The 12,900-nt window shown below is 58.4% G+C and overlaps 4 protein-coding genes across 4 annotated transcripts; all 4 read right to left on the bottom strand.

Moving 5' to 3' along the window:
- Positions 1 to 1,835: 1,835 nt before the first annotated feature.
- On the bottom strand, positions 1,836 to 2,738 carry LSCM1_00084 (uncharacterized protein; the record flags this gene model as incomplete). The annotated part of the gene is made up of 1 exon (XM_067317743.1): positions 1,836 to 2,738. One exon carries the CDS (start codon positions 2,736 to 2,738, stop codon positions 1,836 to 1,838), a length of 903 nt encoding a protein of 300 aa, XP_067173848.1.
- A 1,207-nt stretch (positions 2,739 to 3,945) lies between these two features.
- On the bottom strand, positions 3,946 to 5,280 carry LSCM1_00083 (uncharacterized protein; the record flags this gene model as incomplete). The annotated part of the gene is made up of 1 exon (XM_067317742.1): positions 3,946 to 5,280. The coding sequence occupies one exon, from the start codon at positions 5,278 to 5,280 to the stop codon at positions 3,946 to 3,948; it is 1,335 nt and encodes a 444-aa protein (XP_067173847.1).
- Positions 5,281 to 6,313: 1,033 nt separating this feature from the next.
- On the bottom strand, positions 6,314 to 8,002 carry LSCM1_00082 (uncharacterized protein; the record flags this gene model as incomplete). Its single annotated transcript, XM_067317741.1, has 1 exon — positions 6,314 to 8,002. The coding sequence occupies one exon, from the start codon at positions 8,000 to 8,002 to the stop codon at positions 6,314 to 6,316; it is 1,689 nt and encodes a 562-aa protein (XP_067173846.1).
- Positions 8,003 to 8,832: 830 nt separating this feature from the next.
- Positions 8,833 to 10,512, bottom strand: LSCM1_00081 (uncharacterized protein; the record flags this gene model as incomplete). The annotated part of the gene is made up of 1 exon (XM_067317740.1): positions 8,833 to 10,512. One exon carries the CDS (start codon positions 10,510 to 10,512, stop codon positions 8,833 to 8,835), a length of 1,680 nt encoding a protein of 559 aa, XP_067173845.1.
- Positions 10,513 to 12,900: the final 2,388 nt, after the last annotated feature.

The raw sequence follows: 12,900 nt of genomic DNA, 5'->3' as shown, positions 1-12,900 counted from the left end.
GTGAAGGCTGCGAGTAGGGTTGTGGATAGAGCTGCAGAGAGGATAGCGCAGCAGTAAGGGAGACGTCGCGAGGATTCGCAGCACATCAATCAATAGTACAAGAAGACACACGCATGCGCACAAAGGTGCGCGAGAAAAGCGGCGATGCAGAGCGGCGTGCCAGTTCAGCAATGCGAAGATGAAGGGATGGTCTCTCCTGGCCTTGCCCGAGCTCCCACGTGGCGAGAACGCTTACGATGCGCGCTGTTATCTCGCGTCGTGGATGCTGCCGTAGTCTTGTCTCTCTGGCTGTGTGTGTGTGTGCCTCTGTGTGTTGGATTGTACAAACCTTCTCTGGCGCCTCGCAGTTTCGATTCTCTTGCGGATAGAGAGGTGCAGAGAGATGATCCGCTGTCCCTCGTCCGAGCGCGCCTCCGCCTTATGCTCAGCACGGATGCGCGCTTCCAGTCACCGGCACAGACAGTTGAAGGCGATATCTACCGGGTGCAACTTGAAAGACGCGCTGTTCTATTATGCGTATCGGCAGCGTCAGGGAATCTTCAGGCGCTTGCGTGCGTGCTGCTGTGCAAGAAGGTGCCTCCTGCACGTCTATGCACACACGCCAACGCACCTGGAGAGGGGGAGGGGGAGGAGAGGTCTTATGTATAGGCGTAATGGGTTCGAACGTCGTGATGCCGATCCAGCGGTTCTGCATGCTGCTGGTGCGAGAAAGCCGTCAGGACGAGGACACGAGACATGTGAGGAATGGAAAGAGAAGGAGGAAAGCAAGAGAGGGCGAGAAAGACACGGCAGCACGGCGTGCGAGGATCTCGGCTGAGGTGGAGACGGCGTGGCATTCGAGTCAGTTGACACTTCTCACGTGCTGCAGCAAGAAAGCGACCCGTCTTGCGCTCCTCCTTGCCTTACAGACGGCATGAAAGGAGCAACGCTATCACAGTTGCACGAGAAAAACTGAACAGAGAGACAGCAGTTACATGAGAAAGGCATAAACGCACCCCTCCACCACACACACACACACACAAACATATATATATATATGTTTGTGTGGCGCCGCATTAAGCAATGAAATGCTGTCGGCCTCCTCCACTCCCCGGTAGCCGTCTAACTCTACGCTTGAGATACTGTGGCCCTCGCCTCTGCTTCACTCGCGTATGAACTTGTTGTGCAGCCCACATTGCGTCAGTGCGCAGAGGAAAGCGTACGAGATGCATCTAAGCTTGCCAGAAACAAAAAAAACAGAGAAGGGAAAATGCGAACACCGTAGCCTTTGAGGCAGGAGGACCCCACACACACACACTCCCATCAACTATGCACTCGCCACCGCTCTTGAGTCGCCAAAGCACCTGGAGCCATACCTGAGCTCAGACAGGACGACACCATCGCGACAAGGTAAAAAGAAACAGGCGCCGTGGCGATGCGTGAGAGCGGCTCCCAAGAAGCGGCCATGGCTCACCCAGCAATGTCATTGGCGTACGACATGGGAGCCAAGGGATAAACGAAGATTTGAAAAAAAAAGAGACGACGAGGCACCCGCGTCCTTTTTTCGTGCAGCGCTGGAAGGAAGAGAGAGAGGAGGGCGAGGGGCATAAGAGCGAGTAGATCGGCATGACGCTCGCACTCCAACTCATCGTTGACTGTAAATCAGAGACTTGTGCGAAGATACACGCCACAGACAAACGCAAACACACACACACACACGCATGGACACGGTAGGCGCACTTCCCCCGTTACTTCTGCCGTGAAGCCATGCACGTTTCACGGGCAACCGTAATGCGTAATGGGCATCAGGTCAACAACAAAAAATCCCAGTCGCTCTCCCCCACCTTAGCGCACCGTCACTTGTCTTCGCCGCGCATGGCTGTTAGCCGGGCGGCCCGTTGGCGCGCTTTCTCTTCCTCCACCTCTTTGCTGTCACTCGCCACGCGATCGGCCAGCGCGTCATAATCTTTCGACACCACCTCCAGCAACCACTCAATGCCTTCCACCAAGGTTGGATCATCTTCTATGGAGCACGTCGCCAGCACGCGGTGCGGCGCGCCGAGTTCACCCATCGCCTCCTCGAAAAAGCCAGAAGGTACCACCTCAACTCCGCGGCTCTCCGGCAAGTCCTTCTTGTTTGCCAGCACGAGGAGCGGCTTCCCTTTCACGTACCGGTGCTGGAGCGTCTCACGCAGCACTTTGAGCGACTCGGCCACCCGCTCATCATTAGCCGCCGAGTCAATGACATACACGATACCGTAGCAGTCGTGGTAGTAGTGCACCCAAATTCCTCGGAAGTTGGCACCCCCGCCGAGGTCGAAGATGCATAAGTTGTAGTCGTCCAGTGAAAACTTGATCGGAGCAAAGCCCACGGTCGGGGTGTACTTCTTGTCTGCCTCGCCGTTCTCGAGGATGGAGAGGGCGCACGTCTTGCCGGCCTGGTCAAGACCGAAGGTGGCTAAAGTCACGCTTTTCTTCTTCTTCGCGGAAGTTGCTACCGCTGTCGGGGCCGCCACGTGACCACTGCTGCTACTTCCTGCGGCCGGTGCTGGGGCCCCGGCGTCGTTGTTGAAGTGGACTTGGGTAGGATCGTACGAAGCCTTATTCTTCTCAGACTCCTCCACGTCCTGAAGGAGGGTACGCAGGTATGCGAAGGGGTTCTCTGGACGGTTCAGCAGCACCTTGGTCGCCATGAGTTCAAACAAGTGGTGAATGTTGTGCTGCTTGGCATACGCAATGCACGCGTCATCTTTCGACATGATTGATCAAGCACTGCTTCGGGGAAAATGCGTCTATGCTGTAGAGTGTACTGTGGTACAGAGAAAGAGAGTATAGCAGTCGGGCAAACTTGCAGCATACGTGTATACACGCACACACTTATGTGCGCGGCAGGCGTTGTATCGCGCAAAGTACGGAGCGCGTGCGTCTCGTTCCTCTTAACTGCATATATATATATATAGATCGACGCTTCCAGCAGCGCGGTGGATCGCACGTGAAACGAAGGAGCAACACGGACGAATAGTGAGCGTGTCGGGTTGATGAAGCAACACTCCGTCAGTCTAAATCGGCTACACAGTGCGGACACCACAAGACGTGCAAGTCCAGCCAGCACAAACTCACTCGCACGGTGGGAAACACGGCCATACAGTCGATGCACGACCACTCGTGGAGGGGAGGGAGAGGGAAGGGCCGCCGTCTCAGTCGACCGAGTAGAGAAAAGAACAAAGAGGGAACGAGAAGAGGAAGGCGGGTTGAAAACATGGGCGCGCAGATACGCACAGGCAAACACAAGCCGACAGGCGTGCACACGCACAAATACTTACCAGGCGAGTGCATGCCGGCCGCCTACACCAGCTCCCCTCTCACCACCCGAACGACTCCGTCGACGCTGTCGCATAGAGAAAGAGAAGTTAGCCATCTCGGGCCGCTATACTCGGTGCATAAGTGTCCCTCTTAACCTGGTGGAGAAGGCCCCCGGAGCTCTCGTCAAGTTCGAAGATCTAGCCGACAACGACGATGCGGCGCTTACAGGATCGTCTTGGAAACTCTTTCACCACTCCTGCGTGGCGCGCCGCCCTCTGCAGCTCTACAGAAGGACACTGAGGAGTGCAGGAGGGGGTAAACTCCATCCCTCAGCCCCCGCCGCTCGCGCACACGTATCAATCAATAAACGTGCGCACCCGTCTGTGTGATGTGAAGGAGGGGGAAGGAGGCGAGAGAGAAGAAGGGTAGGAGGGTAGGAGGGGGGGCTATGAAGAAGGTCGGATAACTGTTAAGCGGAGGCAAGCGTGTGTGTATGCGTGCGCGAGGCTACCGTCACTCTTCCATTGACCTCTGAAGACACGCGTACCCATCCACACAAACACACACACACGCACACGGCGGCCAACGTAGCCGGGTGCCTAGTCTGGAGGTCACGCGCTACGCGACCGCGGTCGTCGGCTGCTGCCAACACTCTGAAGACAGCTACACACGCTTCTCTCTTTCGTCCCTGACGGCCGATTTGGCGGTCTTGAGGCACTCGAGCAGCTCATAAGACGCGACAGATGGATCGTAGCACCGCTGGCATGTCTTGTCGTTTAGCATCAGCTCAAACAGCTTCGCCACAAGCGTTCGAGTCCCATCTGTCTGGAAGCTCTGGTCGTCCCGCCACTTCACGTAGTACTTCGAAAGAATCGGCATTGCACGGTACTCGAGCAGATCTAGCGGACTCGCGTGCGCCGGCACGACGTCCATGACCAGCTTTAAAAGGTCACTCGTCGCCTCGTAGAACTCTGGAAAGGTGTCCAGTAGCCCCATTGCGACGCCAAGGAAGCCTGCCTCCTCCAGTCTTGAGTTCACGGATTCCTGGCCAGCTGACTCTGTGGGGAGGTTCTGGGCGTCGCGCAGCACACGTATGTGCTGCGGAATTCCTTTGTAGCGAGCGATATTGAGATTGCTCACAACCGCATCGACACCGCCCGCGTCGATGAACTCCTTGCCGCCCTCCTTTGGGTAGTGCCGCAGAATGGAGGAGAGAAGCAGCGTGGGGAAGCGCGTGTCCGTCGGGTCACCGCTGCACTGCTTGTACGCGTCCACGATGGTCTTCACACCATTGCTCTGCAAGATGCGCCGCTCCACCCCGCCGTCCTCCGCTTGGGTGAAGGAGAACAAGGTGAGCGACCGCATCGCCATCACGCGGGCATAGGGATTCTTGCTATGACGGTAAGCCTGTAAGACCAGCTCCACGCCGTCCTTCTCCCTCACAAAGTACTCTGTCAGTGACGGATAGGCGGCGATGATGTTGATAAACTGCAGGAACTGATCGGGCTGGAAGAAGATGTGCTTGCGCTTGGTGCGGCTTGCAGTGCCGGTGAAATCTTCCAGGCTAAAATCGAGCAGCTCCTTGCCGCCTGCGGCCAGGAAGTCCTCCTCCGGGAGGATTGGCGGGTCCAAGGACAAGTCCATGTGATCGATGATCACACGCGCGAGATACCCATCGGCAAGCTCGTTGTCGGCCCTGAGAGCTGCTAGAAGGAATCGCATCTGCTTCGGGAACTCAAGCGGACCAAAGAGCATGTCGGGGGGCAACTCCAACGACATCGTCTCCGGATCCACATCGTGCAACTCCACCCACTCCATCGTCTTAAGCAGTGGCCGCCGAATCTTTGTCACGATGGCCCCTGCGGCATCCTCGAAAGGCTCGCCGTTATAGAAGTATAGGCCAGCGCAGATCGAGCTAAGAGCCCACGGCCAGTACCGGTGAAATCGTTCACGCGTTCTGCCTTGCGTAAACCACTTGGGGACTCCTCGTCGCATCATCCTGCCGAAAACCGACAAGCTTGCTCCGGCAGTCACACAGGCACTATGCAACCAGGATAGCAGCGGGTGGAAACGGAGAGATGAGGTAAATTACAGACGCTACACGGAGACGAGTGCAGAAAAGTTACGTGCGGAAGCACGCGCCGCTGTTGGCGCGCTCCACCTGTCACGAATACAGTGCGGAGACCCGCCGGCTAGTGCTGAAATGAACCAATCGCGAGGGAGGTGGGCAGAATGGCGCTCCGCCTGCGCGCGCGTGTGTGCGTGCTCTTCGTTTTAGATGAAAAGCGGGCCAATGCATGCTGTGGGGGCACAAAGGCCTCGCCTGTAGCACAAGAGCTTCAGTGTACGCACGTCGCAGGCACCCTCCCTGTTATATGTCTGTGTGCTACTGATGGCCGTATCACGGCAAAGCCGATGGCACCAACGTCGACCTGCTGCTGTGTTTCCCACCTCTGCAAACATGTGTGAAACGCATACGACAGTGGGCGTACGCGCACCGGTGCACGTGCATTCCCACATGTGAGGTGTTTGTGTGGGGGGTGGGGGTGGGGGGAGGCCGAAAAAAGAGAGGCGGAACGAGAAATGTGCTGTCAGTAAAATTAGCCGCCATCAGAAGAGGTGGTGGCCAAGATGTCCACGCATACACACAACCTACAGGCAGTGCCTCGTGCACCGCTACTCTGCACCATACGAACGATGCCCACATAAAGTGTTCTGCAGAAGGTGAATCGGAGGCGCATCAAATCAGTGCAGTGGGTCTTCGGAGCAACTGCCGAAACTTCGGCATAGAAGGGCCCGTTTGCGGGGACTGGAGAAGAGAGCCGCAACGCCCTTCGAGCACTCCTCCTTCTGCGCGCGCACGCGCATGCATCTATCCTTCGCCCGTCTAAACTGAGCGGTGCGTGTGAGAAAGAGGAGCGGAGGACACCTCCGACCTCTGCATCGGCTACTACGACAGAATCAACAATAACCGCGCTCATGCAAGGTGCAGCGAAGGCGTCTACCCCTATCTCAACCTCTGTCACGCTGCTCACTCCAGAAGTGGTGCGATCAGTCGCTCGAAAACTTCCTCTCGAATTACCATGTAACCGCGCTCCACATACAGAATGCCCTCGGCCTCCCCGGCATCGGTCAGATACGCTGTCACTGCCTTTTGCTGATCTGTGGACATGTTACGTAGCAGGAAAACGTGGTGCTCAAACACAATGCGGCGACACTCGCTCTCCCACATCTGCATTTGGTCGCAGAAGGACTGCGGAACGACCAGCGTCGTCACAGCATCGACGGATGTGGCACTGCCATACGTCCCAGACGCGGCCGTGCGACGAGACGCTGCTGAAAAGGACAAAGATGAGGAGGCACAGAGAGCGGACGACAGCGAGGCTATGCCGTCATTCTCCTCCAGCTCCCCGTACCGGCGTAGCATGCTGGGGTGCGCTCGCAGCGAAAGAAAGCGTAGCACTTGCATGGCGGTGATGCCCTTGCGCACAGCGGCGGCGAAGCTGTCACGCGTCACGCGGTAGCAGTGGAGATTTCCATTAACAACCTCCTCGAGGACCGCGAACTGATTCAAAATGTTGAGCAGGTCGGGGTCGTTCGTGTAGGCGTAGAGACGAAAGTTCGTTTCGGTGATGATGGTGTCAGTGTCCTCGCGGCGTATGTCGCCGACGCCGATCCTACGACAGTCGCTGCCACTTCGCAGGAAATGGTGGTTAAAGGTGAGGGACAGCGGCGCACTCGCGTGCCAGTGAATGGCGTGCAGGAAGTCAGGGCTCAAGACAAAGCACTTTCGATCATCGCTGAGAATCGGGTACACCAGCCCGACCTCTGATAGCCGTGCGAGAAGATGGTGAGCCGCGAGATCCTGCTGCCTCTCTGGGAAAGCGAAGATGTAGTGAGTCGTGTCGAGCACAGATAACACCGCCAGCAGCTGCCATAGAATCGGCTTCGTGACTGTTCGGCCACCGCTGGCGTCACGGTCACCATTCGCAGCACCGCCCGCAAGCAGCAGAACGCGCTCCAGCGCCGCGTTTACCAGCACCCACCATCGATGCTGCAGCGATACCATGCAGAAGCTGAGCCCCTCTGGCGTGACCTCTTTCTTCGAGCCCGTTGCCGCCAACGGAGTGTGCGGAACAAGGCGAGCAAGCTGCAGCACCGCGCGCAGCTCCGGCTGTCGCTCGGCCAAGACATCCGTCGACCCGTCTAGAGCGCAAGTTGTCGCAGTGCGGAGGAAGCGCTTGCTAGTTGCCAAGGCACGCTCCAGCGAGACGGGGTGCAGAGGATAGCCCTCGCCAGGCGCCGGGGAGTCGTGCAGCCCGCCGAAACAGAAGCGCGGCTGCCCGCGTACCTGCGTCAGGAGGGCACGCACCTTGGTTTCGTGCGGCGGCGCCAATGCGGCCTCCACGGTCACCCGCACCTGCCTCCAGAAATGCCCGCTGGCGGTGTCGTCATCGAAGCTGCAGGACTGAGGCGGAGAGTAAAGGCGCTCAAAGAGCTCCGACACCGATCGAACGGCGAGCAATTCACTCAGGTGGTCCTGTCGCGAGGTGCCACGAAACTTGTCCGCTACACGTCGCCCTGCCTGCAGCTCTGCCACGACGTGCTCGTAGACGAGAAGCAGCAGTGCAGGACACTCGGCGCACAGCAGCTCGCGTGTGGGATAGCTACAAATGACTTCAATGAAGGGCACTTCCAGGACGGACGAGCTTAAGGGCATGTTGGCGCCGGCCTTCGCGAGCGTCTTTTCGGACTCTCTTCTGAGAGCAATGTGAAAGGCGTGTATGTGTGCGTGCGTCTGCGCCCCTGTGTAAGTTCTCTAAAAGAGGAGGCAACTTCAGAATCCTTTAGACTCCCACTTTTGGCGCGGTGAGAAACCTCGCCTGCTGCACTGAGAAGAGAAGCCTGCAGGTCACAGGGCCCGAGAGAATGGGGGAGGGGGAATAGGTAACGCACAGCATTGCTCAGTGGGTAGAAGAGTGAGGCGAGATGCCACGAGCTCGCAGAAAAGAAGCTTGGCTACTGTAACAGAAGTGGAGGGGGCGGGGGCAGACAACCGCAGACAGTCCGTACCAGGCGTCCACTTTTCCTGTAAAGAGATGACTATTGGTGCGGCCTTGCCTAAATCCTTCAGCGCTCACATGGCACTTAGGCGTCTTCGCGAAGCGCGCGATGCGGAAACCCCACACGGCCTCATCTCTGCGTGACAACAGTGACGCATGCCGACTTTCCGTAGTCCTCAAGGCCACCCCCGCTGTCCCTCTATTGTCCAGTGAGTTTTCTGTTCCTTTGCAACCGGAGGTCGCACCGCTTTCGCTGTTCGTCACTGGGCAGGGGCGGAGGCACGACTTCGCGCCCTCCCCCGCCTTTTTTCACCGCTGCGGTTCAAAGCCATCGTGTACAGACGCAGGTGCAGCGCGCACTCAATGAAAGCGTGTCATCTGGCCACCGCTCTTATGTGGCCCAAACGCCGGCGCTTCGTCGACCACCCAGCCGTTTAAAAAAAATTCATGGGACAACGCAAGGTGGAAAAAGGGACGCCGCCGCTTCTTAGGCGTCCGCAGGCCGCTGGCGAGCTTCACAGGCATCCGGCCGCCACACGATCCACTCCCCCTCTTCAGCAAGCCCGCTAGGTGTACCCTTGACAGCGAGTGCTTCACGAGCCGCACTAACGGAGCTTCGTGTTGCCCGCGTCACCAACGGCATCTCACAGCGCGAGTGAGTGGCGCCTATGGAGGGGTCCCTTGTAGAGGCATCGTTACCTGCACCGCTCATTCGCTGAGACGGGGTGGGCCAAAGCAAGAGGTCATCACGAATGGCCAGACGCGCATCTGCTGATCTCCTTGCCTTGTCATGCGCCAAGCGACGGTCGCCTTCCCCTTCTTCGCCAAGGGCAGCACCTGCGCTGAGGAGGCCACTCTGAAGCACGCGCCGGTGCGGACTATGAGGACCTTCTTTGTCCCCTGTTCTTGGGCCATGTAGTCCAGTAGTGCCGTTCCCACACAGGACCCGCTGCAGCTGGCCCGAAGGGAAGGAGCGTGTACCTAGAAGCGATGTGAGCAGGTCGCGCGCCTCCGCTTCGTAGTCATGTGGAGCCTGTCGGCTCGGTTGGAGGGGCGTGTGCGCGCTATGAGCTCGACGGCTTTCGCAAGGCGCCGAGGCCTCCGCGGAAGCAGTGAGGGCCCGGGGGGCAGTGCCGCAATGCGCCAAGGGCGACACTGACGCTGGCGACGCCCATCTCCCTCTGTATTTGCCCCTCGATCGGGCAGAGAACGGAGAGAGCGCCACCGGCACAGGTCGCAATGACTCCTCCCGCCGCGCAGACGGTAATGTGGACTGTCGCGTGGTGCGGCGATGAGATGAGTGCGCTGGGGAGCGCCGCGCGTAGCGGTTGAATTGCGCCGACGAACGAGAGCTTGAACGCGGGCGACTTTCAGAGCGCCGGTACCGGGAGGGGTCTGCCGCCCAGCTGGGCGCAGAATTACGGAGTGGCGGCCCCCGCTTTAATGCAGCGCTCGCCACCTGATTGCCCGTGTAATGGTCATGCGCCTTCTGCAACTGCTGCACTTCCGCCTCCACCTCCCTGAGGCGGTGGCGCAGAAGGTAATTCTTTTCCCTTTCTCGCGCCACCTCCAGCCTCGCCACGTTGCGCTCCTGCACCACGGCCTCATAGGTAGGACAGGCGCTTCCGACCGCCACCAAAGACCTGTGGCTACTGGCTGCCAGCGCGCGATGGATGCCGGCAGCATCCTTGGCGAGGAAGCGGTACACGGCACTGAGTTCCTGCTCCAACGCGGTGCACGCCGCCTCGAAACGCTGTGCTTGGCAGCGCCAGAACAGCGTACGATCCGCATCACTCGCCGACAGCACCGCCTGTGCGCTTTCCTCTGCGACACTCTTTCCAGATGCGCCTGCCGACGCTGGGCGCGAAGTTGGCTTTAGCGAGGCATCGGCGTGGCGCGCGGCGCCCTGCAAAGTGAGCACCGATAGCTCTGAGAGTGGCAAGGAGGACGTTGAGCCTGACCCGATGCCTTCCTTCATCGGTGGCCGCCTCCGGGCCCTGTTGGGGGATGGCGTCACCGGTGCCCAAGATCGGCCAAGTGGAGAGGGCGACTCCGCGTGTCGTGAGGGATAGTCAAGCGTAGTCGCGCCGGCATTGCTAATGGAACGAGACGTCAAGGTCCACTGGCGAGCAAAGCGCAGAAGTGGTCGCGGCTCGTTCTGTTCCATTCGGCGACGGGGCTGCTGCGTCGCGAGGACAGGCACAGAAGTACTCACGCAATGTGCGACCGTCACGGGAGTGGTTAAGATACTATGCGGGTGGTGTACGTACGTACTGGTGAGCAGGTTCACCAAGCCCCAGAAGCATGTGTGTAAGTGTGTGTGTGTGTACGTGTCTAGTGTATCTGTCTATAAGTGCATCTAGGGAAGAAAATGAGGGAGGAGGGAAGGGTGTCCTCTACGGAGGCGCGCGACTAGAGAATGGAGATCTCACACCCCTGCGCCAACACTCGCACCGGCTTTACGAGCACAGACGCGAGTTGAGAAGAAATGAGTTGCGTAAAAGGCAAAGAAAGGAGCTGAGGAGGAGTTCGACCGAAGGGACAGCTGCGCAAAGTTCCCAAACTTCGCTTGAATGTCTCTCGAAGGTAACGTGCGCGTTGGTGGGTGGCGGGGCCCCAACAGAAAAGCTTCGTGGGGGCGTCCGTGATGCGATACCGGCACGAAGATTCTCAAGGAAATCAAGACGACTGCACGCCCCGTGTCTGTGAGAAAGCACATGGGAAAGTCACGCAGGGAAGAGGAAGGGGGTGGGCATGTGCAAGTGAGAAAAAAAAAGAGATGCAGGCAACATCGAGAAGCGGAAGCGGCAAACAAATGAACAGAAGACCTTTGCGGGCACTGTTCGGCGCCACACGACGATTCGAGCGAGTTGTGGTGAGGGGGACTGAAATCCCCCCTCACAGCGAAGGGCGCACGGCTGCGTTACAGGTGAATGGCAGCACTTCCATGACTTTTTTGTTATCAATTGTTTCCGCGTCGCCTCCTCATCGATGTGAGGCAACGAAACGTCACTGCCCCGTGCGCCATCGAAGTTCTTCTGCACAAACGGATTGTCCTTGTCAGTTTCGAAACGCATCCGACTCCATGTCCTCCTCTGCGCCGACAAGGAAGATCCCCTTCCCTTTTACCGACGCAGCACCGCTTTCCGGCTGTCATCTTTGCAAGAGGAGCGAGGGGATACCCCCCTAACGAGGGAGCGGACGGCACGATGCCCACGGGCCAAGAACCATTCCCATACAGCCCGCCAATGCGCCGATGCCGAGGACGGCAACAGTAGAGCGGAGTGCGGGAAGGGTGAGGTCCGAGCACCGCGTCGACGGCACAGCCGCCACGATAAAATACAGACACCCCCAGCAACGTATGCACACACATACCGGCAACTCCTCAGCACATTCCCCCTCCCTTTGTTTTCATTTCCGTACCCCTCTGCTGGCTGGAGAATTGACAGCACGAGAGCGAAATGTGCACACACACACACATACACACACACACACCGCCTCCACCATGCGTTGAGGCTTGCCGTGCTGAGGCACAGACACAGAGATAGAAAGAGAACGGCCCTCCCCCCTTTTCATGAGCAGGTGCGAATGGGCGAAGATATGCGATCCAAGAAGACAACGCGCATAATGAGCCGCGATTGCGCACCGCAGCAATCGTGGGGAAGGGGGGAGGAGGGATAAGGGAGAACCGGCGCATGCGCATCCGCCTACAGCGCCTCACACACACACACAGCCATGTGCACATATATATATATATCTGTGTGTGTGCATGTTTGTGTGCCCAGCCCCAAGTGAGCACACGAAGAGCGCCATGCACGTCGAAAGAGCAGAGGGAGTAAGGAGATGAGCACTCGCCCCACGATGAGGTGAATTTGGGTGAGGTCATTTGATAGTCGAGAGGAAGACGTCCACAGAGTTGGTCAGCCACACACATACACTCCTCCGCTCCCGCAAATATGTCATCCGTGTGCGTGAGGAACCTTTGCCCCCGCTGAAACGTGCCGTGCTGCGCCCCGACCTGCACAGAACGTTCGCTGAGACGTGCGATGAGCCATTCCGCTTCAGCGGCGAGGGAGAGGCTGCGCGATGCTCTGATCAGGGCTGCGAAGAGAGATGCGTTGCGCCGCTCCATCTTAATCACCGAGGTCAAGGAGCTCGTTCACCATGATTCAAGCACTCACCCTACCGTGTGTGCCTGCACGCACCCATCGTGGAGTGGCGGGAGAGCAGCGTATGGAAGTAATGTCGTCTCCGGTAATGAGTACCGATGAGGAGAGGGGGCAAGAAGACGGTCGACAGAGATAGCGTTGAAACATCCGGGAGAGGTGCAGTGAAGGGGGTACACACGCAGCAGAGCAAAGGCGCGCCGTGAAGCGCGGGTGAGAATAGCATAAGAGCACGCCTCGAAACAGAGGCAGACACAGTCCCGCACACGGACAAACTCTGCATGAGTTCTTCCGCGTTGGCCGTCGCCGACACCGACGTTGACACCACCGCCGGTGCGGTTCTATCTTTCTTTTGGGGGAGGGGGGGTAAAGGGGCTGGGGTAAGGTGG

Source organism: Leishmania martiniquensis, chromosome 36 (genome assembly GCF_017916325.1).
Source record: "Leishmania martiniquensis isolate LSCM1 chromosome 36, whole genome shotgun sequence".
Lineage (NCBI taxonomy): Eukaryota > Euglenozoa > Kinetoplastea > Trypanosomatida > Trypanosomatidae > Leishmania > Leishmania martiniquensis.
Note: the sequence above shows the minus strand (reverse complement) of the source record. Positions and strands in the feature narration are given on the sequence as shown.